We start from the raw sequence: 27,677 nt of genomic DNA on the forward strand, positions 1-27,677 counted from the left end.
CCACATCCTTGCCAACACTAGTTTTGGATAGTAAACATCCTAATGAGTGTGAGGTGTCTCAATATGGTTTTGATTTGCATTTCCCAAATGAGAGATCTGAGCATCTGTTCATGTGCCTATTAACTACTTGTGTATTTTCTTTGGAGAAATGTCCATTCAGGTCCTTTGCCCAATTTTTTATTGGGTTGCTTTTTTGTGGTTGACTTGTAAGAGTCCGGGCTCGGTGGCTCAGCCTGCAATCCCACGCCTTTGGGAGGCTGAGGTGAGTGGATTGCCTGAGCCCGCGGGTTTGAGACCCGCCTGGGCAACTTGGCAAGACCTCAGCTCTACAATAAATCAAAAATTAGCCGGGCGTGGTAGTGCGCGCCTGTAGTTCCAGCTACTTGGAAGGCTGAGGCGGAAGGATCACCGGAGCCCAGCAGGTCGAGGCTGCAGTGGCCGGGAGCAACCACTGCACTTCAGTCTGGGTGACAGAGTGAGACTCCAACTCAAAAAAAAAAAAAAGAGTTCTTTATATATTCTGGATAACTCCTTATCAAATATATAATTTGCATGTTTTCTCCCATTCTATAGATTGTCTTTTCACACTGTTTGTCCTTTGATGTACAGAAATTTTTAAATTTAATGTAATACAATTTATGTATTTTTACTTTCCTTGTTTGTGCTTGTGATGTCATATCCAGTGACTCCTATTACTTTTTAAAGCATTTTTATTACTGCAATACAACAAAAAATGGGAAGAAATGCTGAGCTTAAAAAAAAATTTTCCCAGCCGGGCTCAATGGCTCAGTCTGTAATCCCGCGCCTTGGGAGGCTGAGGTGAATGGATTGCCTGAGCCCACGGGTTTGAGACCTGCCAGGCAACTTGGCGAGACCTCATCTCTACAATAAATCAAAAAATTAGCCGGGCGTGGTAGCGCGTGCCTGTAGTTCCAGTTACTTGGAAGGCTGAGGCGGAAGGATCGCCGGAGCCCAGCAGGTTGAGGCTGTTGTGGCTGGGAGCGGCCACTGCACTCCAGTCTGGGCGACAAAGTGAGACTCCAACTCAAAAAAAAAAAAAATTTCCCAAGCATTAACACTGATGCCTAATAAATCCATACTACAGTCTAATTTTTTTTTTTTTTTTTGGAACTCTATGCCTTCTATTTTCTTCTCTGTGATGTAATTTAAATATCTAGTTCAAACCCATAGGCATTTTTCTTCTATACATTCTGAAGTCTTAGCTGTGTCAAATTGTTCAATTCTCCCAGCATTCCTTCTTAAACAAAGTTTCTTGTTTTAAATGTAAATTACCCCCCTTGTCTTTAAGCTGTACTGTGACTCTATAGATGTGTTTTTCATTGAAAAAAGGACTCCTCTGAAGCTTCTCATCCACAACCTCCCATGCATACCCCTAGGTGATAATTATGACTGAAAAGTCAACATTATTTTTCTCTCTCAGCATTCACATCCAACCTCCAGGTTCTCTCCTCCCAAATATATCTTAAATTCATCCACTTCTGTCCATCCCCACTATACATAGCTCAGTTCAGGCCACTATCTCGAACTTGGCTTTTCTCTTGACACCCTTTTGCACCAAAATTTTATTGATTACACACCAATCTGATTTCATTTCTTATCCAGTGATGATCATACTAACCACCATCTATTGAGGTCCCACTGTGTCCAAAACTTTCAACTAATAACACTTCATACATTATCTCATTACATTCAGCCTTCCAAAAATCCTCCAAGGACCATTAGCACCATTTTACACATAAGAAAAATAAGGATCAGAGAAGTTAAGTAAACTTGTATGAGGTAGCTTCCATGTTCAAGGCATGGAAGTAAAATCTAAATTCAGCTCTAACTTCAAAACTCTGCCTCTCCTTGATTGCATATACATATCTGTGATTCACCTCTTGTCCCTATTGAGTATACAACTCAGTATCTAAAAACAGTCTTTCAATGCCAACTTATGGCATACTTGGATATACATGCTAAGTCTTACCTCCTCACTAGCTCCTCAGTCCTGACCAGGTGATTTGTTCTGTCCTGCTGTCAGCCATGTCTACTTAGCATGACAACAGACAGGAAAGACAAATGCAAGGATGACATTGGCAACAAATGTCATCAATGACAGCCACCCAATTCCTTAATAAGTTTTTCAAAACACTCAATTCCTTTATAAGTTTTTCACAACACCCAATTCCTTTATAAGCTTTTCAAAAAAGAAGTGAGATAACTTATCCAAGCTTGTAAGGCTAGTAAAAACAGACATAGGATTCAACCCCAACAGTGAGACTTCAGGATTCTTTACTATATAAGGGGATCCCAAAAAACCCACAATTTATAAAAAATTGTGTACTCTTAAATGCTCAAACTTCATTCATCTTCAAAGTACTCTCCATTTGATGCAATACACCTATCAAGAAGCCTTTTCCACTGCTCAAGTTTTTGAACTTGTGAATTTGCATGCCTTTTAGTGCTTCTGCCATTTTTTCATTTCACCTCTTTCACATCAGCAAAACATTTCCCTCTGAGGACTTTTTTCATCCAGGGAAACAAACAAGTCACTCAGGGCAAGACAGGGTGAAAGAGTGAGTGGGGCACTGGACCATGCCATTTTCGGTCAAAATCTGCCGAACATTCAAGTGTGGTGTGGACAGGTGTGTTGTCACAGTGGCAGAATCAGTCACCTGTTTGCCACAACTCAAGTTGTTTCTTCCACAAATCGTGATGCAACCTTTTCAAAACTTCCAGATAAAAACTTTGGTGACTGATCCAGAGAAACAAACTCCAAGTGTACTTCAGCCCTCCAAAAAATTATTCCAGGTTTTTGGGGGTCCCCCTCATATTGTCTCCCTGAGGGAGCCTGAGACCTTAATCCCATTGTCAACTTAGAATTTTAGGTACTGTTAAAATTCTCTAAAATAGTTTATCTGAAATACAAGGTAAAACTTTATTGAATTCCTATCACATAGTAAACACCATAAAAAGCATCTTATTTAATCCCCATAATTAACCTAGACAAGGAAAAAGTATAACCCACATCTTTCAAATTAGAAAATTGAGGGAAAAAAATGAAGTTCCCGATAAAATCATAGACAGTGCACCAGTGGGTGGTGATGGAATGTTGAAATTTACACTAGGTAATCAGATATGCAAAACTGTAATCTTATTTCTCTTTATCTTAACTGAACTTGATAACAAGCCTCTATCTTTCCATTTCTGGGAGAAAAAAAATATCATTTCAATATGACTCAGTCACTCGGTATAAAAATGTAATAACCAAAGGTGCTCAATCATATTGGTCATTGGGGAAGTACAAATTAAAACCACAAAGTGGCCGGGCTCAGAGGCTCAGCCTGTAATCCCAGCGCTTTGGGAAGCCGAGGTGAGTGGATTGCCTGAGACCGCGGGTTTGAGACCCACCTGGGTAAATTGGCAAGACCTCACCTGTACAATAAATCAAAAAATTAGCTGGGCATGGTAGCACGTGCCTGTAGCTCCAGCTACTTGGAAGGCTGAGGTGGAAGGATCACCTGAGCCCAGTAGGTCGAGGCTGCAGTGGCCAGGAGCATGCCACCGCACTCCAGTTGGGGCGACAGAGTGAGACTCCAACTAAAAAAAAAAACAATCACAAAGTGATGCCACTAGATACCACACAGGATGATTAAAACAAAAAGGGAAATGCTAAATGTAGATGTGCAGCAAATAGAACTCTTATTCATCACTGGTAGAAGTATAAACTGGTATAACTACTTTGAAACACCGTTTGGCAGTATAAGTGATATGCTGGAGCTGGCCTGCACTGGCTCACAGGAGCAACTGCTAAATTTTCAGGAATTTTGTGAACCAGCTGGTTTCACACTGGTAGCTTGGACAGAATGGGAGTATTTACACATGGAAACTGCCACACATTACAGATCAGCACTCACTCCAACACACCATTGGACTAAATGTACCAACGTTCCACATACACATATCCTATGACCCAGTAAATTCACTCCTGGGAATATACCCCATAGCAATGTGCACACATGTTCACAAAAAGCCATGTACAAAAATGTTCATAGCAGCACTAATTGTGACAGCGTCCCAAACTGGGAACCCATATTCATAAATAGAATTATTATAGTGTCACATTCACTCAGTGGCATACTTTGCAGTGATAAGAATGAAAGAACTATTGCAGCCGGGATCAGTGGCTCAGCCTGTAATCCCAGCCCTTTGGGAGGCTAAGGTGAGTGGATTGCTTGAGTCTGTGGGTTCAAGACCAGCACAGGCAATGTGGCAAGACCTCATCTCTACAATAAATAAATTTAAAAAATTAACTGAGCATGGTAGTGCACACCTGTAGTTCTGGCTACTTGGAAGGCTGAGGCGGAAGGATTGCCAGAACTCAGTGGGCCGACGCTGGTGGGGCTGTGAGCAATGGAGTGAGACTCCAACTCAAAAAAAAAAAAGAAGAAAGAAAGAACTATTGCTTCACCCAACAGATCAGATGAATCTCACAAACAAAATGTTGGAAAAGGAGCCAAAACTAGAGCACTGTGCGATTCCACTTACATAAAGATCTAAACAGACCTAGTCTCTGGTGTCAGAAATTAGGGAAGTGGTTACACGGCAGGGAGGGGAGCAGATAAAGACTACATGAGACACAGGGGGCTTGTGAAGTGCTGGTATTGTCCTTTGTTTCAATATAATCTGATTACATAACTGTGTTCACTTTGTGAAAATTTATCAGTAAAAAGTTCAATTTTTAAAAAATCAGTCACTTCCATAATTGGACACCCATATGCAAAAAATAAAAATAAAAAATAAAAAAACTTTGAGTTAAGCCTCACACCTTAGGCAAAACACTAAAAACAACTAACAGATCTAAATGAAAAACATACAATGATATAACTTTAAAAAGGGAAAAGAAGAGCCGGGCTCAGTGGCTCAGCCTGTAATCCCACGCCTTGGGAGGCTGAGGTGAGTGGAATGCCTGAGCCCACGGGTTCGAGACCCGCCTGGGCGACTTGGCGAGACCTTATCTCTACAATAAATCAAAAAATTAGCCAGGCATGGTAGCGCGTGCCTGTAGTTCCAACTACGTGGAAGCCTGAGGCGGAAGGATCGCCGGAGCCCAGCAGGTCAAGGCTGCGGTGGCCGGGACCGGCCACTGCACTCCAGTCTGGGCGACAGACAGAGTGAGACTCTTAACTCAAAAAAAAAAGAGAAAAGAAGAAAATCTCTGTGACCTGGGGTTAGGCAAATCCCTTAGATGTGATACCCTAAGAACAATCTAAAACAGATAAATTAGATTTCAATTAACAAGTTTACTCTGCAAAATACATTGCTGAGAGAATGAAGACAAGCTACAGACTGGGAGGAAAAATATGCAAAGCATTTATCTGACAAAGGAATTGTATTTGGAATATATTTCCTGGTGTTGAAAATGTACTATAGTTATATAAGATGTGACTGCTGGGGATGCTGGGTGATGGGAATACAGGATTTACATTTTTACAACTTCTTGGAAGTTTATAATTATTTCAAGACAAAAAGATTAATTTTTTAAAAAGGATACTGGTAGCCAGACTCGGTGGCTCAGCCTGTAATCCCACGTTTTTGGAGGCCAAGGTGAGTGGATTGCCTGAGCCTGCAGGTTCGAGACCGGCCTGGGCAACTTGGTGAGACCTTATCTCTACAATAAATCAGAAAATTAGCCGGCCGTGGTAGCGCGTGCCTGTAGTTCCAGCTACTTGGAAGGCTGAGATGGAAGGACCGCCGGAGACCCCCAGGTTGAGGCTGCGGTGGCCGGGAGCGGCCATTGCACTCCAGTCTGGGTGACAGAGTGAGACTCCAACTCAAAAAAAATAAAAAATAAATAAATAAATAAATAAAAAGGATACTGGGAGTTTTAGCAACTTGATTGTCTATTTTTTCACATCTTTGGCATATAAGTATATTCTAACAGAATTCTAACAGAGGTACAACTGAAAAAAATTGAGAGAAATTTGGCTAAACCAATCAGAAGAATTAAACTGTACAAACCTTTCACCAAGAAATTCTATTTCTAACAATTTTTCCTAAAGATGCAATCAGAGATATATACAAAAATCTGCATACAATGATGTGGCTTTTCACAGTTGTTTATAATAGTGAAAAGTTTAAAAAAACTTAAAACTTGGAAATAAGTGGGGGACTAGTTAGTATACTATAGTACGCCCAGAAGATAGACTACAATGCAACCACAAGAAATTAAGCCATAGAAGAATATTTATTGACATGGGAAAATGTTAACAATATACTTGTATATGAAATATGTATGATACAAAACAGTATATACAGTTAATACTACTTGTGTGGAAAGAAAAATAGCCATATATACAAAATCAAGCATAAGAAAAAATAATATAAGAACGTACACCAAATATTGCAATTACTATATCTAGATAGTGTCATTAGAAGTGATTATGTAATTTTCCCAATAAACTTTCCTACCTGCCAAATAGTATCTGCTTCAAGCTTTATTTTCTTGGTTGTAATTAGTTTTAAATAATTCTCTTCAAATAGGCTCTGTTTCATGATATACACCTCCAAAGCATACTTTTGATGCATTTCTGCTATTCCCATCTAAAGAATAGATGCTACTTGCTCTTTTATACTGACATATGAAGAATATCTTAAACCAATATAGTATAAAATATGCCATGGCATAAATCTGGTTATAGAAAATTATTATTTGGAGAACTGGAAAATTCTCTAATCAAGACAGATTTTATTTTATTTTATTTTTTGAGTTGAAGTCTCATTCTGTCGCCCAGGCTGGAGTGCAGTGACCACTCCCGGCCACCGTAGCCTCGACCTGCTGGGCTGCGGCAATCCTTCCGCCTCAACCTTCCAAGTAGTTGGAATTCCAGGCATGCACTACCACGCCTGGCTGATTTTTTGATTTATTGTAGAGATGAGGTCTTGCTGCCCCCTTGCTGTGGCCTCAGGCAATCCACTCACTCAGCCTCCCAAAGGCACGGGATTACAGGCTGAGCCACCAAGCCCAGCTTCGAGATAGATTTTAAATTGAGGGGAAAAAAAAAATACTATCATCAAGTTAGAGTTTCCATTAATGGCAGAGTGTGAAATAACTCAGAGTTCAGAACTAGAGAAATTTGAACCTCTCCCTATTACCAGCTAATTGACTTTGGGTAAAGGATATTAGGGTTTTTCAGTCAGCAAGACATAGGTAATAATTCTGCAGAGAGGAACAAAAGTAAGTTTCTTACTGTTTCCTATCTTTTTTCACAGGTTTGGTGTACCAAAATTGTGAAATTATTTCAATGCTAATTAACCGTCTAACTTCTGTAATTGTTTTAACAGTTAATTCATAGAAAATGTTTTTCAGGGAAACAGGTAATTCCAAATATACAAAGGTAATCCTCTAATGACTCTTGATAATTTACATGAAACATAGTTATAACAAATATAATTTAGATTTTACATCTCAGAATCCATCCTAATGTAAAGCTATTTCGTATATTCCTATTAAAAATACCAACTGGCCGGGCACAATGGCTCAAGTCTGTAATCCCAGCACTTTGGGAGGCCGAGGCAAGGGGATTGCCTGAGCCCAGGGGTTCAAGACCAGCCTGGGCAACCTGGTGAGACTTTGTCTCTACAATATATCAAAAAAATTAGCTGGGTGTGGTAGTGCACACTGGTAGTTCCGGCCTGGTAGTTCCGGCCACTTGAAAGACTGAGGCAGAAGGATCGCCTGAGTCCAGTAGGTTGACGCTGGGGTGGCCGAGAGCATGCCACTACACTCCAGCCTAGGCGACGGAGTGAGACTCTGACTCAAAAACAAAACAAAAAACCAACTAAGGATGTTGGATCTTTTAAAGAAAAGAGAAAAATATCTGTCTGTCCAATTCTTATAATATCTGTCTGTCCAATAATGCCCTAGTGGCGTCTCAAAGTGGTCTCTTAATTTCCATTCCTGGCCGGACTCGGTAGCTCAGCCTGTAATCCCAGCACTTTGGGAGGCCGAGGTGAGTGGATTGTCTGAGTCCGCGGGTTCGAGACCCGCCTGGGCAACATGGCAAGACCTCATCTCTACAATAAATCAAAAATTAGCTGGGTGTGGTAGCGCGCACCTGTAGTTCCAGCTACTTGGAAGGCTGAGGCAGAAGGATCGCTGGAGCCCACTGTACTCCAGTCTGAGTGACAGAGTGAGACTCCAACTCAAAAAATAATAATAATAATTTCCATTCCCTCCCTTGGGAAGCAGAAGCCCAGGCAAATCTGTGATCAATTAATACTTTTAACAATTATTTGAATCACATCTGAAAGGAATAGTTAATGACTTATTGTTATAAATGCCTAGAGGTAACTTGAAGATGAAAGAAACAAAGAATTGATTAAAAAGAAGATATGGTAAGAACAGAGGAAAAAAGAGGAATTGTTTTGTTTGGTTTTTGGTTTCTCCAACCAAAAGGTTTGCTCCTTCTCTCCACAAAATCATGGAATTGGGAATGCTGGCTTTAGTGCAGAAGGGAAACGTGCATCAAATTTACACAACTACACAACATACTCCTACCCTACAACAGAGTCCTTTCACCACCCCATCCCATTCTGTAAATGTCTCATAAACCATACTACAGCTTCTAGGATAGTTCTAATTCCTCAATGAAGATCACAAGAAAAGTACTACCAGGTTGTTAAAATAAATCAGAATATTACATAACACATTTCTGGGATGGAAGGAGACTACTGACACTCAATATTTATTGCTTTAAACTACAAGAATTAAACAAAAAAGGCAGAGACTAGAAAATCACTTTCTGAAATTTCACAATCACCAATTTGCGACAGAAATTGAGGCATAACACTTATGCTAACAAATATGTTAGATGAATTATCACTTCAGCACATAACTGATGGATACGCCTCGATTTTCACTTAATCCATTACTCAATGATGAGCACTATAAAATGAACGGTGACATACTTATGAACTAAAATTGCAAGAAGAAACTCTCCAAGATCAATCTTAAGTGAGCTTCTATTCCAATAAGCCATAAAGAGCAGTAAAAGGCAATATTCATTTAACAGTACAAGAATCTCGATGACAAAAAATCAGATATAAATATTCCTCCAGAGTCATTTCTTCTCCACCTAACAAAGGCACTTGATATGTACTAAAATGGGCAGTTAATTCAGGTACTGCCCTGGGTAACTGTTACCTTCCTAAAATTAGATGAAGTGGTGATTAAGTTCAAATTAGGCCTCCCAAATAAGCCTGAAACACACATGAATATATCATAAGTTCTCTATTTTTGGCAGATGATATAACCAAAGAAGAAAAGATAATGTTGGTGTCCAGGCTGAACTGGCTGACTTAAGCAGTCAAGGATACTCTCTCTGCACAATATATTCCTTGATGACCATGTAATGTGTATATAATTATAGTCAAATTAACCTTTCCTAGTTTCAGGTATTAATGTTCATTCTTCTTCTTGTCCTTTCTTACTTTTTTGTTCTTTCCCAAAGCCTTAGATGACTCCTCCTGAAAAAGACACATATCAATGCAGCATCTCTCCATTTACATAAAGAGAAAACCATAAATCTCATCACATAGACTATATAATGGTGAGAGTACAATCCTTTTCATATGTATCATCTTTGTGTACCTTCACTCATAGTCTATACAATATTTTCAAAACAATCAAGAATAATCAAGGAAAACTCACTTATCTAGTAGATTTACATTTAAATAATCCAATATTATTTAATCTATTCCCCTCTTTCCCAAGTAAAGCAGTAAAGTTTAAGTAAAATAGATATAAACATACTTAAAATATGAAACAAAATAAACTGAAAGTATAATGGAAGAAACATCTACAGGCAAACCTCGAAATCAAGATTTGAGGGAAGAAGTGATCTGCCCAAGGTCACACAACTGGCCAGTCACGTTGTTTTGACTAGAGCCTAAGGTTTTACTAATGCACAACCCATATTCTGATTCATTCTTAATTTTCTGTCTTGTTAAAATTTCACAGGCAAGCCGGGCTCGGTGGCTCAGCCCATAATCCCACGCCTTTGGGAGGCTGAGGTGAGTGGATTGCCTGAGCCCGCGGGTTCGAGACCTGCCTGGGCAACTTGGCGAAACCTCATCTCTACAATAAAAATCAAAAATTAGCCAGGCGTGGTAGTGCGCGCCTGCAGTTCCAGCCACTTGGAAGGCTGAGGCGGAAGGATCACTGGAGCTCAGTAGGTTGAGTTTGTGGTGGCCGGGAGCGGCCACTGCACTCCAGTCTGGGCGACAGAGTGAGACTCCAACTCAAAAAAAACAACAAAAAAAATTTCACAGGCAATGATAAGAAATTCTAGCTACAGTATCAACAGCTACTTACAGGTGAATTTGTATAGTTCTTCTCCACTAGTATGTTTCTGGCACAGTTGTTGATATGTTTAAAGCGATCTGGTCCTAACAGAATCCCTCCATACCAGCGTGATACTACCACCATGACGTTCCTCACATTCAAAATCTGTCATTTTTAGAAGCATAATTAGATGAACAGATAGACATATACAAATGTGTTTTAAAGAAGAATGAAATTGCCCATATATAAAATTGCACATAAAATTTCCCAGTGACTTTAACAGTGGAGTCATATGCTTACACAATGAGCGAGATTACTAACAATTCAGGGGGTAAAATGTTAGAACAGAAGGAAATTTGGAAAACCAACACTATTCCATGATGTCCTCAAATTCCAAACTTTGGGGCATCTGGATAGAGTGAAGGGGAGACCATGCAGGGTTCTAGTTCTTGATGACTTCAACCAGAACAGCTCAGTTTAGACAGCATTTTACTAATAGACCAAACAACAACAAAAAACCTGCTTTTGAACAAACTACTGAAGAGAACAGGTAGGCTGCATAAGCAATCAATCACTGGTGCCTACCAATAATTTTACTATATTGACATTTGTCAAATGCTGCCCTTACATGAAGCCCACCAGTCTACAGGGCTGACCCATATACAAAGTTTCTATTCAGAGAAAAAGTCTAGTGATAAAGGCTTAGAAAATAAACCTCCACATAAAATAGCAGAAGAAACCAAGCAACTACCTTAGGAAAAAAACCAATCCATTCTTAAAATTAATGGACAATCAATGATCACCAGACATATGAAGAAAATCCAGCAGCATGAAAGAGAAAGGACAAGATAAACAAACTAAAATGGACCAGGAAAAATTTAAGGGTGAGAACATCATTAAAAAGAAATTCTGGCCGGGCTCGGTGGCTCAGTCTGTAATCCCAGCACTTTGGGAGGCCAAGGCTAGTGGACTGCCTGAGCTCACGGCTTCGAGACCAGCCTGGGCAACTTGGCGAGATCTTATCTCTACAGTAAAAAGTCAAAAACTAGCTGGGAGTGGTAGCGTGCATCTGTAGCTCCGGATACTTGGAAGGCTGATGTAGAAGCATCACTGAAGTCCAGCAGATCAATGCTGGTATGGCCATGAGCGTGCCACTGTACTCCAGCCTGGGCGACGGAGTGAGACTCCAACTCAAAATAATAAAAAACCAGAAAGACAAAAAAGAAAAAGAAATTCTAACTAATAAACTCAGAGAAATTTTAGGAGTTGTTCAATCTATAAATTTTATGAAAAAGGAAAAAACAGAAAACATAGAACTCCTAAAAATTAAATACATGGGTGCTTAAAAAAACTTTAAATGCAACAGAAATTTTGGATGACAGTCAAGAAAATGCCTCAGAACATAGACATAAGATGGACAACTTAATAAAAAAAGAAACATTCTGGATCTATCCAGAAATTCCAACATAAAACTAACAGGAATTCCACAAAGACAGAATAGAAAAAAGAGAAGAAAATTGTCAAAAAATAAAAAGAAGTTTTCAAAAGTTGAAGACAATCTTCTATTGTCTGTCTAGAAAGCAAAGTACTTGTTAACCACTTGCTGCTGTTAACCATTTGCTTTCTGCCCCATATCCAATGCTTAAAATTTTCACTCAATCAATATTTCAAAATTAACTATGAACTGAACCAAATACATCTTATGTTGTACAGTTTAGCTGATTTATTTCTTCCTAAATGGAGCTCTGCTTTGTTGAGAAATTTTATGGCTCACACAGCACAGGATGAATAGAGTTTAACTTATGCCTACCTCCATGAGATGAAGAAGACGCCCACCAGCTGCTGTTTCCCCATCATCCTCACAGTCCTGTAAGAAGGTCTGTTTATCCTCACAATATATTCTGGAAATACATATAACAGCATTACACTTTGAAACTTAAAATACTGTAACAAAAATAAATAAAATAAAATAATAAATAAAATAAAAAACTTCAACACTTATTGCAACTCATTTTTATTACTTCCAAAAATCAGCAAATTTGTTTTAAAAATCCTTCTTGAACTATGTAATAGATATGTTTTCACTGATGATTTACTATCTAATATGCTTTGCTTTTTATTTATATTTGGTAAAGTTGGATATCAAAGGTGCCTCCTTTATATCAAAAATGTTGTTATTATAGAAAAGTGAGTTTACACATCTGACATTTCCCTTACTTCATGTAATCTTAAAGCTATAGAGAGCAGTCAATGAAAAACTTTTATTAAAAATATACTATAAAAAAGCATTAAGTAATAGGCACTATTACATGATATAAGAAAAATAAGTAGTATACTCCTGTCTTCAAAGCGCCTTTAAGAGCTAGTGAAATGGCCAGGCTCGGTGGCTCAGTCTGCACTTTAGGAGGCCGAAGCAAGTGGATTGCCTGAGCCCACGGGTTCAAGACCTGCGCAGGCAACTTGGCGAGACCTTGTCTCTATAATAAATAAAAAACTAGACAGGTGTGGCAGCACGTGCCTATAGTTCCCGCTACTTGGAAGGCTGAGGCAAAAGGCTCTCAGGAGCCCAGCGGGTCAAGGCTGCGGTAGCCGGAAGCATGCCACTGCCCTCCAGTCTGGGCGGCAGAGTGGGACGCCGACTCAAAAAAAAAAAAAAAAAAAAAAAAGAGCTAGTGAAACAAAAAGCATATATATAAATGGTTAAGGCAATAAAACCAATATATGCTAATATTTTTTTCTTTCTTTTTTTTTTTCTTAATCAGAGTCTTACTCTGTTGCCCAGGTTGGAGTACAGTGACATGCTCATGGCCACCTCAGCATTAACCTGCTGGGCTCCAGCAATCCATCCGCCCCATCCTTCCAAGTAGCCAGAACTACAGGTGCACACTACCATGCCAAGCTAATTTTTTATTTATTGTACAGACAAGGTCTCACCAAATTGCCGGGGCTGGTCTCGAACCTGCAGGCTAAGGAAATTCACTCGCCTCGGTCTCCCAAAGTGCTGGGATTACAGGCTGAGTCACCGAGCCTGGACATATCATACTTTCATCTAATTTCAGCCATCAAGTATTTCTCTATCTCATTCTGAGTAAAAAACTTAAAAATGTACTCTACTCTTTAAAAATTTTCCCCTGGTTATTAATATTAGAGACAAATCATGGTATTTTTAGCCACTTATTTATCCACTTAAGTTATCTAAAAAGTTAGTATTTAAAATAATAACATAGGGCTACAGCACAGTAGAATAAGCTTGGCAAATAAGTGATAAAGATTTTTTTAAAACAGTGCCAGTAAAGGTATGCCATCTAGTGGATTTCTTAGGCCCCTACAATGATATCATGTTGAAGTGGACAAATGTGATGAAGAAATCCCCTCACTAGGTCCATGAAAAGTTGGAAACTTTTAGTGTAAATATTAAAAGTTAATGTACACACCTATGTCAATTACATTATCTTACAGCAGTCACATTCACTCATTCACTCATCCTTCCTCCCATCTGTCTATCCATCCATCCATTTACTCAATAAATATTTACTGACCTGCTACTGGGAGGCACTCTATTATTATTCAGAGTTGGCCTCATTCAAAGAAAACTAAGTTAGTACTTTTTTTTTTTTTTGAGTCAGGGTCTCACTCTACTTCCCTGGTTGGAGTGCAGTGGCAAAATCACGGCTCACCAAACCCTTAACCTCCTAGGCTCAGGGGATCCTTCTGCCTCAGCCTCCTGAGTAGCTGGGACTACAAGTACACACCACCATGCCTGATTGGTTTTTTAAAAGTTTTTATTGAGACAGGGTCTTGCTATGTTTGCCTAGGATGGTCTTGAACTCGTGAACTCAAGCAATTCTCCTGCTTCAGCCTCCCAAAGTGCTGGGATAACAGGTGTGAGCCACCACACCCAGTGAAGTTAGTACTGTTTTTTTGTTTTTTTTTTTTTGGGTCGGATTCTCACTCTGTCGCCCAGACTGGCGTGCAGTGGCCGTCCACCGCAGCCTCGACCTGCTGGGCTCGGGTGATCCTTCCACCTCAGCCTTCCAAGTAGCTGAAACTACAGGCGTGTACTACCATGCCCGGCTGATTTTTGATTTATTGTAGAGATGAGGTCTCGCCAAGTTGCCCAGGCGGGTCTCGAACCCGGGCTCAGGCAATCCTCTCACCTCAGCCTTCAAAAAGCGCAGGATTACAGGCTGAGCCACCGAGCCCAGCTAAGTTAGTACTATTAAGCAAAATTTTGTATGACAAATTTAAGGCAAAAAAGAATCAGGTGTTGGTTTAGATTCAGCTTATAATTATAATCTAATACCATAATTTTATACAGCAAAGAAAGTTTGATCACATAAGTCAGTACTGTTGAATTTGTAAAAAACAAACCCATGGAAATTTTCACTAACCCTTTCCTCATGTACCAGGAATATAATGATACAGCATCCACAGCTGTGTGTACCAGTAGCCCAAAGAGAGTACCCTATAATTCCAAAGCAGAAACACAGTCCAGTACCAGAAAGTAACCTTAAAAGGACCCTCAACATTCAAAATACACATTGCAAGACACGGGAAGATGGCAGCCGAGCCAGTCGGACTATGTGAATCCCAGTGTGAGTTAGTGTATGGAAAATTTTGTGTACATGCTGGTGAGTAAGTGGGCGTCTGAGTGGCTGACTGAGTGAGGGCAGGGAGCTAGCGGCCAGGGTTCTCCTGGTGTAGTGGCTGGTGCCGCAACTGCTAGGCTTGGACCCTAGTGATTCCTGGTTTGCAGAAGCCAAGCGCCTTTTTTTTAAAATCAACAAAACCCTTCCTGGGAAGAAAATGCTGGGAGAGGCTGACTAAGTAGGGGCTCGTGAGCAAGTAGCCAGGGCCCTGGTGTAACACCTGGTGATGCAGCTTCTCTAATTGGTCCCTGGCTCATCCCAGGTCACAGAAGCCAAGTATCTTTTTTTTAAACAGACAAAAGTTTTCCTGTGAAGAAGTGGCAGGGAGAGACTACCACACCAGGCTGCTCACCACTGCAGTAGGAGAGACTGCCAGTTCCAGGTTTTGTCTCACCACTTCAGTGCCTGGCTGGGCACCAGCAGCAGGGGCTGTGGAGAGAGTCCAGAGGCAGAGTACCACCAAAGAGGACAAGAGAGGCACCCTGCCACCGTCTTGAAGGCGGGGCAGGAAAGTGCTCTGACTTGCTCACCATGGAGCAGCAGACCCAATCTCTGTGACTGGCAGATCAACTACTCAGGGGTTGATCATGACCCAGAGGGAAGATCCTGAATTCACAAACTTTGGAGGGACCTGATGAGTGCTGTGTCACAGGCGCACCTCCCCCACCCTGATCCAGCTGCAGGTTAAAGGGTGTGGCCAGAAAAAGACGAGGAAGAACTCCAAAGAGATCAGTGGTGAGTCCGGTGCTGACCCAAACCCTCTTCTCCCCAGCAATCCTCTGAACGTCAGACCCACACAGCTGGGCCATGACTGAGAGGGACAATCCCAGGCGGAGCCTGGACATCAGTCACAACAAGAGAACTCCATTACAGGATAGGCCTGGCTGGGGCACCCCCCCCCCCCCCCGAGTACATACCTGGGGAAGAGACAATTCCGTACCTTCCCACTGGAGATCTCCCTGACCATACAAGAGAGAGGGAGGGGAGAACTGCAGCCCCACCCACCTCCAATGCCCCTCCTCCTTCCCTGCTCCAGATACTGGGGAGAGAGTGAAAGAGGTGGAAGCTCTGCAGGAGAGATCAGATTAGAGGAACAATTACAGAGCCTGCCACAAGAGGGCAGGTTTTTTATTTTTTTTAATTCTTTGCCTGTTTGTTAGTTATCTATTTTAAAAATATTTTTCCTCTGTGCATGAATGTGTATGTGAGGGTTTGATCTGCATCCCCCCAATATTTTTCTTTCTGTTTCTTTCTTCTTTTGTCTGTTGTTTTCTGTACATGTGTGTATGTGAATGATTGAGTGTCCATCTTTCAATTTTGTTATTGTTGTTAGTTTGTTTTTGCTTTTTTGTTCTTCTGGGTTTTTTTTTTTATAGTTTAAGGTGTGTGTCAATATATGTGTGAGGGTTCAATCTGAATTCTTTTTTATTTTTTCTGGTCTTTCTGCTTTTCTTCTCCATTCACTTTGTGCTAGGCATGTGTGTGTCTGATCGGTTTTCTTGGTTTTTTGTTGTTTGTTTTGTTTCACTTTGTAGTTATTCCAGTTTGTTTTGGGGTGTGTGTGTCTCTGTGTGTGTGTTCAATTGTTTTTTGCGCTGGTTTCTGCTTTGCATAGTCATATAGAGTGGTGGGTCTCAGGGAAAACATACCACAATCAGTGAACATTATAATTTGCAAGTAGTTTCTGAATCCTAGTGCCCCATCACCTACCTTATTCAACTCTCAAAAACTACAAGAGACAGCAAAGCTTCCCACTCACAGTCTTATTTCAAAATAGAACAAATCCAGATCCCGTATCAGGGAAGTATAGAGGACTGAGCAAACATCAGAAGAAAAAAGCCTCTTCCACTGACACTGAACAACAGAACTAAAGAGAAAAACAAAAGATCTGTCACAAATGAGAAAAAACCAAAGGCAATTCAGAGAAAACTCCTGAAAAATCAGACCTTGGAGCCCAAACAATGGAAGTCACCAACGACTGGCCCCAGAATACAACAGGGATTAGAGAATGAATGAAAAAAGTTAATAATACTTAAGAAAGACAAGATGCAACACTGAAAGAACTTGTAACAGAGATTTTGGCAATAAAAAATTTCATCCACACATCCAATGCAGTACTATAAGAAAATGACAGACAGTACTGGGAAACTATGAGGGGGGGCAGAGATGGGATTAACAGTAGCAAATATCTGTCTGGGAACGGGGAAACACCTCATATCAACAGGGTGCCTGAATGAAATGTAATTGTATACCTAACCCTTAACTGTACCCCACATCATAATTAAAAAAAAAAATTTCATCCAGAAAATAGACAATAAGATGGCAAGCATGTAAAGCAGAATTAATCTAGCTGAAGAAAGAATCTCAGAACTTGAAGACCAGAACATGGAATTAACCTGATCTGTAAAAAACAGAAAGAAAGAATAAAGCCTACAAGAGATGTGCAATTATATCAAGAGGCCAAACCTACGCCTGACTGGTATCCCAAAAGAAGAAAGGGAAATGGAGAACAACTTGGGGCAGAATCCAAGAAAACTTTCCCCATCTCATCAGAGATGTGACCACCCAAGGACAAGAGATGAGAGAACCCCCATAAGACATCAAATGAAAAGACCAACCCCTAGACATATAGTAATTCGCCTACACAAAGTAGGTACAAAACAAAAATCTTAAAGGCAGCAAGAGAGCACGGTCAGACTACCTACCAGGGAAAACCAATCAGAATAGCAGCAGACCTATAGGCAGAAACACTACAAGCAAGAAGGGACTGGGATCCAATATTCAAAGTCCTCAAAGATAAACAACTTCAACCAAGAATTTCCTACCCAGTCAAGCTCAGTTTCATCATTGATGGAGAATTAAAATCCTTCCCAGACATCCAATACCTAAGAGATTATGCTGCTTCCAGACCAGCTTGAAAGGAGATACTTACAAAGGTATTGAGCACAAAAGAAAGAAAAAAAAAGAAACGACCACATACATACCAAAAGAACAACAGAGCACAGAATCAACAGAGAATATAGCCCAACAAAAAACTTGAAAACACACACATACATTAACCCCAAAGCCAAAAGAAAACAAGCAAACAAAGAAAAAACTCTGTAAGAACCTCATGACAGGCATAAACAATCACATTTCAATAAACAGCCTGAATGGAAATGGACTAAAGGCACCACTGAAAAGACACAGAATGGCAAACTGGATAAGAAACCATGACCCAATTATTAGCTGTATCCAGGAAATTCATCTCACCACAAGGCATGCACACAGATTCAAAGTTAAAGGATAGAAAATGAGCTTCCAAGCAAATGGATCACAAAAGAAGGCAGGAGTTGCGACCTTAATATCAGACAAAACAACCTTTAAGCTATCAAGAGTTTAAAAAGATATAAAAGGACACCACATAATGATAAAAGGTTCAATCCATCAACAAGAAATATCCATCCGAAATATATATGCACCCAACACAGGAGCACCCATATTTATAAAGCAACTACTAAGTACACTAAAAAAAGATACTGACTCTAACACTATTACAGCAAGGGACTTGAATACCCCACTAACATCCCTAGATAGATCATCAAGACAAAAAAATCAACAAGGAGATCCAGAACCTATACTTGACACTTGACCAAATGGACTTAATAGATTCCTACAGATTATTCTACGCAACAACCACAGAATATACATTCTACTTATCACCACATGGAACATACTCCAAGATTGATCACATCCTTGGCCATAAATCAAGCATAAACAAATTCCATAAGGTTGAAATATTGCCATGCATCTTCTCAGACCACAGTGGAATAAAATAAGTACCAACACCAACAAAATTTCCTCAAAGCCCACAAAGACATGGACACTAAACTGCATGATGCTGAACAACTACTGAGTCAACAATGAAATCAAAGCAGAAATTAAAAGATTCCTGGAAACAAATGAAAATGAAGAAATATCTTACCAAAACCTCTGGGTTGCCATGAAAATAGTTCTAAGAGGGGAATTTATATCTCTATGAGCAAATATCAAGAAAACAGAATGATCACAAGCAGAGAGCCTAACAAATCACCTAAGGGAGCTGGAAAGAGAAGACCACCAAACCCCTAACTTTAGCAGAAGAATCCACATCACCAAAATAACAGCCCAAATATGGGACATAGAAGACAAAAATATTACAGAAAACATCAACAAAACAAAAAGCTGGTTCTTTGAAAGAATTAACAAGAATGATGGCCTACCCAGAATGACCAAGAAAAAGAGAGAAAAGGCCCAATAAACACAATCAGAAATACAAAATATCAAATCACAACTGACCCCAAAGAAATACTAAAGATTATCAGAGATTATTATTTACACCTATATGGAAACAAACATGATAACCTAGATGAAATGGAGGATCTTCTGATGTCACACAACCTCCCCAGGTTGAAACAAGACACTGAGGTGCTAAATAGACCAATAACAACACAGGAAATTGACTCTGTCATACGAAAACTACCTACCAAAAAAAAAGCCCTGAACCAGAGGGCTTTCAAGCAGAATTCTACAAAACGTACAAAGAGGAGCTGATATCAATCCTACTGAAAGTATTCCAGGCAATTGAGAAAGATGGAATTCTCCCCAAATCATTTTACGAAGCTAACATCACACTAATATCCAAACCGGGTAAAGATTCAACAAAAAAAGAAAACTACAGGCCAATATCCCTTATGAACATAGACGCAAAAATCCTCAACAAGACAGCAAATCAGATCCAAAAACACATCTCAAAAATCATCCACCATAATCAAGTAGGCTTCAACCCCAGGATGCAGGGTTGGTTCAACAATTGCAAGACCATAAATGTAATTAAATAGATCAACAGATGTAAAAACAAGAACCGCATGATTATATCATTAGATGCAGAAAAAGTTTTTGATAAAATCCAGCATCCCTTCTTGATAAAAACCTCAAACACCTAGGTATAGAAGGAACATACCTCAAAAGAGTAAGCGCCATATACGACAAACCCACAGCTAACATATTGCTAAACAGACACAAACTGAAAACATTTCCCTGAAAACTGGAACAAGACAAGGCTGTCCACTCACTCCTCTTGTTCAACATTGTGTTGGAAGTCCTAGCTAGGGCAATAAGACAAGAGAAGAAAATCTGGGGAATCCAAATAGGAAAAGAGGAAGACAAGTTATCCCTCTTTGCTGATGTTATGATCCTATGCCTTGAAAATCCAAGAGAATCTGTCAAAAACCTGCTTGCATTGATAAAGAACTTTAGCAAAGTCTCAGGGTACAAACTAAATGTGTAAAAGACAGTTGCAGCCGGGTTCGGTGGATCAGACTGTAATCCCACACCTTTGGGAGGCTGAGGTGAGTGGATTGCCTGAGCCTGCGGGTTCGAGACCCGCCTAGGCAGCGAGACCTCATCTCTACAATAAATCAAAAAATCAGCTGGGCGTGGTAGCGCGCACCTGTAATTCTGGCTACTCAGAAGGCTGAGGCGGAAGGATCGGAAGGCTGAGGCGGAAGGATCGCTGGAGCCCAGCAGCTCAAGGCTACAGTGGCCGGGAGCAGCCACTGCACTCCAGTCTGGGCGACAGAGTGAGACTCCAACTCAAAAAAAAAAATAAGACAGTTGCATTCCTATACCTCAAAAACAAATAGGCAGAGACTGAAATAAAAAGCACAATCCCATTCACAATAGCCAAACAAAGAAATGAAATACCTCAGCATCTCCTAACCAGAGAAGTGCAAAACCTTTACAATGAGAATTACAAAACACTGCTCAAAGAAATCCAGGAAGACACAAACAAAAGGAAAAATAGTCCATGCTCATGGACAGGAAGAATCAATATTGTTAAAAGGTCATCCTACCCAAGTCAATCTACAGATTCAATACCCATTAAATGACCAACATCATTCTTCTCGGACCTGGAAATGACAATACAGAAATTCATATGGAAAAATAAATGAAATAAAAATAAATGAAATAAAAACAAATAGCCAAAACAATACTTAGCAAAAGAAACAAAGCAGGAGGTATCACATTTCTAGACTTCAAATTTTACTATAAGGCTATAGTAATCAAAAAGCCTGGTATTGGTATAAGAACAGGCATATAGATCAATGGAACAGGATAGAGATTCTAGAATAAGAGTCTCAATTTCTCAACCAACTCATCTTTGATAAAGCCTCCAACAACAACCACTGGGGCGAGGAGAACCTGTTCAGTAAATGGTGCTGGGAAAACTGATCACATGCAGAAGACTGAAACAGGAACCCTACCTGTCAACATACACAAAAATTAACTCAAACAGATCAAAGATCTATATATAAAACCTCAAACTGTAAGAATCTTAGAAGCCGGGTTTGGTGGCTCAGCCTGTAATCCCGCGCTTTGGGAGGCTGAGGTGAGTGAACTGCCTGAGCCCGAAGGTTCGCGACCTGCCTGGGCAACTTGGTGAGACCTCATCTCCACAGTAAATCAAAAGAATTAGCTGGGCGTGGTAGCGCGCGCCTGTAGTTCCAGTTACTTGGAAGACTGAGGCGGAAGGATCGCTGGAGCCCAGCAGGTTGAGGCTGCAGTGGCCAGGAGTGTGCCAATGCACTCCAGTCTGTATGACAGAGTGAGATTCCAACTCAAAAAAAAAAAAGAATCTTAGAAAATGCAGGAGACACCCTATGGAAATTGGAATTGGCAACCAATTCCTGATCAGAACCCTAAGTGCCCGTACCATAATAAATAAGATAGACAAGTGGGACCTCATCAAACTGACAAGTTGCTGCAAGCAAAAGAAACCATCAAGAGAGCAGGGAGACAGCCCACATAATGAGAAAAAATATTTGCCAACTGTATATCTGACAAAGGCGTAACATCTAGGATCTTCAAACATGCTGAAAGGAAAAAACCAAACAGCCCCATTAAAAGTGGGCAAAAGATATGAATAGACATTTCTCAAAAGAAGATATACGAGCCACCAACAGACACATGAAAAAGTGCTCAGCCTCACTCATCATCAGAGAAATGCAAATCAAAACCACGTTGAGAAACCACCTAACCCCAGTAGGAATGGCCATCATTAATAAGACAAACAACAACAAACACTGGCAAGGATGTAGAGAAAAAGGAACGCTTCTACATTGCTGGTGGGAATGCAAACTAGTGCAACCTCTTTGGAAGACAGTGTGGTCATTTCTGAAAGAACTAGAAATTGACCTTCCATATGACCTAGCAATTCCCCTATTGGGAATATACCCGGAGGAACTCAAATAATTCTATACAAAAAGATACCTGCACACGTGTGTTTGTTGCAGCTCTATTCGCAATAGCAGAAACATGGAACTAACTATGCTGCCCATTGAAGCTGTACTGGATTTTTTAAAATGTGGTACATATGCACAGCGGAATATTATGCATCCATAAAGAAGGACAAACATATGGACTTTGCAGCAACTTGGATGGATTCAGAGTTGATCATACTCAGTGATCTATCACAGAAAAAAGAACAGAGTACCATATGTTCTCATTTATAAGCGGATCTTGAACAATTATCATAATACTACAAGAAAAGGATTGGCAGTAGTGGGAAACTGCCAGGGAAGGGGGGGTGGATTGGCAGTTGAGGGATTCTGCTAGGGGAGGGAGGGGCACACCTCATCAACAAGAGTACCTGTATAATCAACGTTTGTATACAAAACCCTGAATTGTACCCCACATCTTTAAAAAATAAAAAACAGCAGTAACAACAAAAAAAGACACATCGCAAAGTCCATGAACCAAATAAAGTTCATTTATTTTACTCCCTGGAAAGCTGAGACAGAGGGATCACCTGAGCCCAGCAGGTCCAGACTGAGGTGGCCAGGAGTGTCATTGCACTGCAACCTCGGCAACAGAGTGAGACTCTGACTCAAAAAAAGAAATTAACAATTTAAAAATAAATAAATAAATAATATTTTACCAGTCAGGCTCGGTGGCTCAGCCTATAATCCCACTCCTTTGGGAGGCTGAGGTGAGTGGATTGCCTGAGCCCGCGGCTTCAAGACCCGCCTGGGCAGCGAGATCTCATCTCTACAATAAATCAAAAAATCAGCCGGGCGTGGTAGCGCATGCCTGTAATTCCAGCTACTTGGAAGGCTGAGGCGGAAGGATCACAGGAGCCCAGCAGGTCAAGGCTGGTGGTCGGGAGCAGCCACTGCACTCCAGTCAGGGTGACAGAGTGAGGCTCCAACTCAAAAAAAAATAAAAATAAAAATATTTTACCCCCAGTGCAGTCCAAGCCTCCACTTTGTGTCTTTATAGTCTTAACTGACAAACAATTCTGACAAGATAAGCTAATTCAGAAGCATCAATATCTAAGGGAGGGTGAGGGGGAAGGGCTGCTACTTGTAGTCATAGGCAACAAGTGTTAGAAGAAGCAACAGCTGATCACTTATTAATATGGAAGGACAAAGAAAAACTACAAAGATACTCCCAAAAACATCATTAAAAGCCCAAAACTCAGGGCCTTATTGAAATAGAAAAACCAGCACATCATTGAACTTTTTTTTATAACTTAGAGTCAACATTATGTACAAGACTGCAGCCACACAGCCACAAAGGAGGGAAATAAAGAAATAAATGAAACTGAATTACCAAATTCAGCTTTACTATTTAACAATCAGGGGATTTGGAAAAAGTTAACCTTTTAACAGTGGCATAATTGCTGAAATAATCAGAGTCAATATGCTAAAGTACTGGCACAGAATAGGCATTCAATAAACATGTGGAATGAATGAATGGTAACTATTACTATTTTCACAGCACACTGTAATCACTGAGAACAAAGTCTAATCCTCATTTTCATACTGAAGGTCTTGACTAAGACAACATTAAGCCAGGCTCAGTGGCTCAGCCTGCAATCCTGAGCCTTTGGGAGGCTGAGGTGAGTGGATTGCCTGAGCCCACGGGTTCGAGACCCGCCTGGGCAGCGAGATCTCATCTCTACAATAATTGAAAAAAAATCAGCCGGGCGTGGTAGCGCATGCCTGTAATTCCAGCTACTCAGAAGGCTGAGGCGGAAGGATCGCCGGAGCCCAGCAGGTCGAGGCTGCGGTGGCCAGGAGCGGCCACTGCACTCCATTCTGGGGGACAGAGTGAGACTCCAACTCAAAAAAAAAAAAAAAGAAAAGAAAATATTAAAATTCTTTCCAGTGATCCTCTATTAGGAGGGGAATTACATAACAAATAGTTATTTATAAATTCTGGCACTTATAGAGATATGAACTTCATAATATTAAAAACTCACCTATACAAAGTGATGAATTTTTCTGAGTATCAGTTTCAGATAACCTAAACTTTACAAATAGTCTCAATCACATTTTAAATTTGAACCATGTCTATATTCTGATTTATTTTAGGCTTAACTAAGTTATTTTAAGTCTTATTAATTTGCATACTTAAAAAATATGAAACTGGGCATAGAGTCTCCCACTTGTAACCTCTGTGACTCTGGAAGCTGCTTGAGGCCAAGAGTTAGAAAGCAGCCTGGGCAACGTAACAAGATCACCATCTCTAAAACAAAATTGTTTTAATTAGCCAGGTGTGTTGGTGTATACCTGTAATCCCAGTTACTTGAAAGGCTGATGTGGGAGGATTGTTTGAGCCCAAAAGTTCAAGGCTGCAATGAACTATGATGGCACCAGGGCACCCAGCCTGGGTCAGAAAGTGAGAACATGTCTCTAAAAAAATTAAAAAATTAAGAAAAAAAATGCCCCTCATCGTTTCACTTACAAATCAGCAAAGATATGTATAAAAACCTTAGTACTAAAAGCAAAAAGGCATATAGTTAAAGAAGTACTCTTAATTCACTGCTGATGGAAGCATCAATTGATTTTAAAAGCCTTTGGAAGAAATTTGGCAATACGTATCAAGGGTTTCAAAAACATTCATACTTTTTGATAATTCCACTTCTAAAAATTTAGTCTTTCTTCCTTTTACTTATACCCCCATTTCATTTCAAAAAATAATATGAAGCACCAGATCCTATCCTGAGGAAATAACTTTAAAAATGTAAAAGATAAAAATGTAAAAGATAAGGCATGATCACTTGTACCTAGAATTCAATGCTACAATGAGCTATGATTGTACCACTACATTCCAGCCTGGTTGACAGAGCAACACCTTGTCTCTGGGGGAAAAAAGGTATACAAGGATGTTCACTGGACTGTTCTTTCTTTTTTTTGAGTTGGAGTCTCACTCGGTCACCCAGACTGGAGTGCAGTGGCCGCTCCTGGCCATTGCTGGGCTCCAGCAATCCTTCCGCCTCAGCCTTCCGAGTAGCCGGAATTACAGGCACGTGCTACCACACCCGGCTGATTTTTTGATTTATTATAGAGATGAGGTCTCGCTGCCCAGGCGGGTCTCGAACCCGCGGGCTCAGGCAATCCACTCACCTCAACCTCCCAAAGGCGTGGGATTATACAGGCTGAGCCACCGAGCCCGGCTAGGACTGTTCTTTATACTAGTGAAAAATATAGGCCGGGCTCGGTGGCTCAGCCTATAATCCCAGCACTTAGGGAGTCCGAGACGAATGAACTGCCTAAACCTGCAAACTTAAGACCAACCCGGGCAGCTTGGAGAGACTTAGTCTCTACAAAAAATAAAAAATCAGCAGGGCATGGTAGCACACGCCTACAGTTCCAGTTACTTGGGAGGCTGAGGCGGAAGGATCACCATAGTCCAGCAGGTCAACGCTGGAGTGGCTGTGAGTGTGGCACAGCACTCCAGCCTGGGTGACAGAGTGAGACTCCAACTCAAAAAAAAAAAAGAAAAAAGAAAAATATAGAAAATTAAAACAAAAAGGAAATGGTTAAATAAATTGTACTATGGAGCCTCAAACAAATATTATACAGCCATTAAAACAGTATGCACCAGCCGGGCTCGGTGGCTCAGCCTGTAATCCCGCGCCTTTGGGAGGCTGAGGTGAGTGGATTGCCTGAGCCCGCGGGTTTGAGACCTGCCTGGGCAGCGAGACCTCATCTCTACAATAAATCAAAAAATCAGCTGGGCGTGGTAGCGCATGCCTGTAATTCTGGCTACTCGGACGGCTGAAGCGGAAGGATCGCCAGAACCCAGCAGGTCGAGGCTGCGGTGGCTGGGAGCGGCCACTGCACTCCAGTCTGGGTGACAGAGTGAGACTCCAACTCAAAAAAAAAACAAAAAACAGTATGCACCAACTAGTTACAATAACATAAAAAAGTGCTTTTGTTTAGCTGAGAAAAAAATAGGCAAGGTGCAGTGCCTCATGCCTGTAATCGCAGCACTTTGGGAGGGTGAGGCAGGAGGACTGCTTGAGTCCAGGAGTCTGAGGTTACAGTAAGCTAGGGGGACCATGCCACTGTACTCTAGCCTGGGTGGCAGAGCAAGACTCTGACTCTCTAAAAATAAATTTATTAGCCGGGCTCGGTGGCTCAGCCTATAATCCCACGCCTTTGGAAGGTTGAGGTGAGTGGATTGCCTGAGCCCGCGGGTTCGAGGCCCACCTGGGCAGCGAGACCTCATCTCTACAATAAATCAAAAAATCAGCCGGGCGTGGTAGCGCATGCCTGTAATTCCGGCTACTCGGAAGACTGAGGCGGAAGGATCGCCAGAGTGCAGCAGGCGAGGCTACGGTGGCCGGGAGCGGCTGCTGCACCGCAGTCTGGACGACTGAGTGAGACTCCAACTCAAAAATAAATAAATAAATAAATAAATTTATTAATTAAAAGAATTTGAGAAAAGAAAATGCCTAATTTTCCCTCCAATTCTTTTTTCTTTTCCGCAGTTTCCAAGTATTCTACATTTTATCATACCAAAAAAAAACCACATAATAGTTATTTACAAAAATTGTATATAATTTCCTCCCATTTTTTTACAAATTGCATATTCCAAGAATTGTGATGATTACTCACCTGTAGGCATAGATGTTGTGCGTGGCACTAGCTATTTTTTTATTCTCGTATAATTTGGAAAGAACCATTTTCACCTTTAAAAGAGAAGTAATACAAAGTCTGGTTTTTATTTGCTCTGTAAATAAATGCTAGAAAAATATCCAAAAGTACATTATATTAAAATAAATAATCATTTTAAAAGTCTAACAGACTCTGAAAAAGCCATTTCCAAAGTTTTCTTCTCATTTTAGAGACAGAAATTGGTACTCTCAATTGGTATAAAACTGACAGACCTGGTATTCTTCAGCACCAATTATCAACAAATATTTGGGCACTATGTCTAAAGCACTTGTATATGAAAATATGTTCTCAGCCGGGCTCGGTGGCTCAGCCCGTAATCCCACGTTTTGAGAGGCTGAGGTGAATAGATTGCCTGAGCCCGCGGGTTCAAGACCCACGTGGGCAACTTGGCGAGACCTCATCTCTACAATAAAAATAAAAAATTAGCCGGGCGTGGTAGCATGCTCCTGTAGATCCAGTTACTTGAAAGGCTGAGGCGGAAGGATCGCCGGAGCCCAGCAGGTCAAGGCTGTGGTGGTCGGGAGCGGCCACTGCACTCCAGTCTGAGCGACAGAGTGAGACTCCAACTCAAAAAAAAAAAAAAATTACCCGGTGTGGTAGTGAGCGCCTGTAGTTCCAGCTACTTGGAAGGCTGAGCGGAAGGATCACCAGAGCCCAGCAGGTCAAGGCTGCGGTGGCTGGTAGCGGCCACTG

General features: G+C 40.8%; 1 protein-coding gene across 1 annotated transcript in view; it reads right to left on the minus strand.

Annotated features, from left to right (window-relative positions):
• Positions 1–8,714: 8,714 nt before the first annotated feature.
• The window catches only part of IMPACT (impact RWD domain protein), a 40,145-nt gene continuing 21,182 nt past the window's right edge, over positions 8,715–27,677 (minus strand). Inside the window, exons 7-10 of the mRNA XM_021719042.1 lie at positions 26,925–26,998; positions 12,159–12,249; positions 10,379–10,513; positions 8,715–9,531 (exon numbers count right to left, since the gene is read on the minus strand). Coding sequence (XP_021574717.1) covers positions 9,463–9,531; positions 10,379–10,513; positions 12,159–12,249; positions 26,925–26,998 — 369 coding nt within the window. The 3' untranslated portion in view covers positions 8,715–9,462. The remainder of the gene's footprint in view (positions 9,532–10,378; positions 10,514–12,158; positions 12,250–26,924; positions 26,999–27,677) is intronic.

This window comes from Carlito syrichta, unplaced genomic scaffold (assembly GCF_000164805.1).
Source record: "Carlito syrichta isolate Samal-C Ts95f unplaced genomic scaffold, Tarsius_syrichta-2.0.1 Scaffold113526, whole genome shotgun sequence".
NCBI classification, from domain to species: domain Eukaryota; kingdom Metazoa; phylum Chordata; class Mammalia; order Primates; family Tarsiidae; genus Carlito; species Carlito syrichta.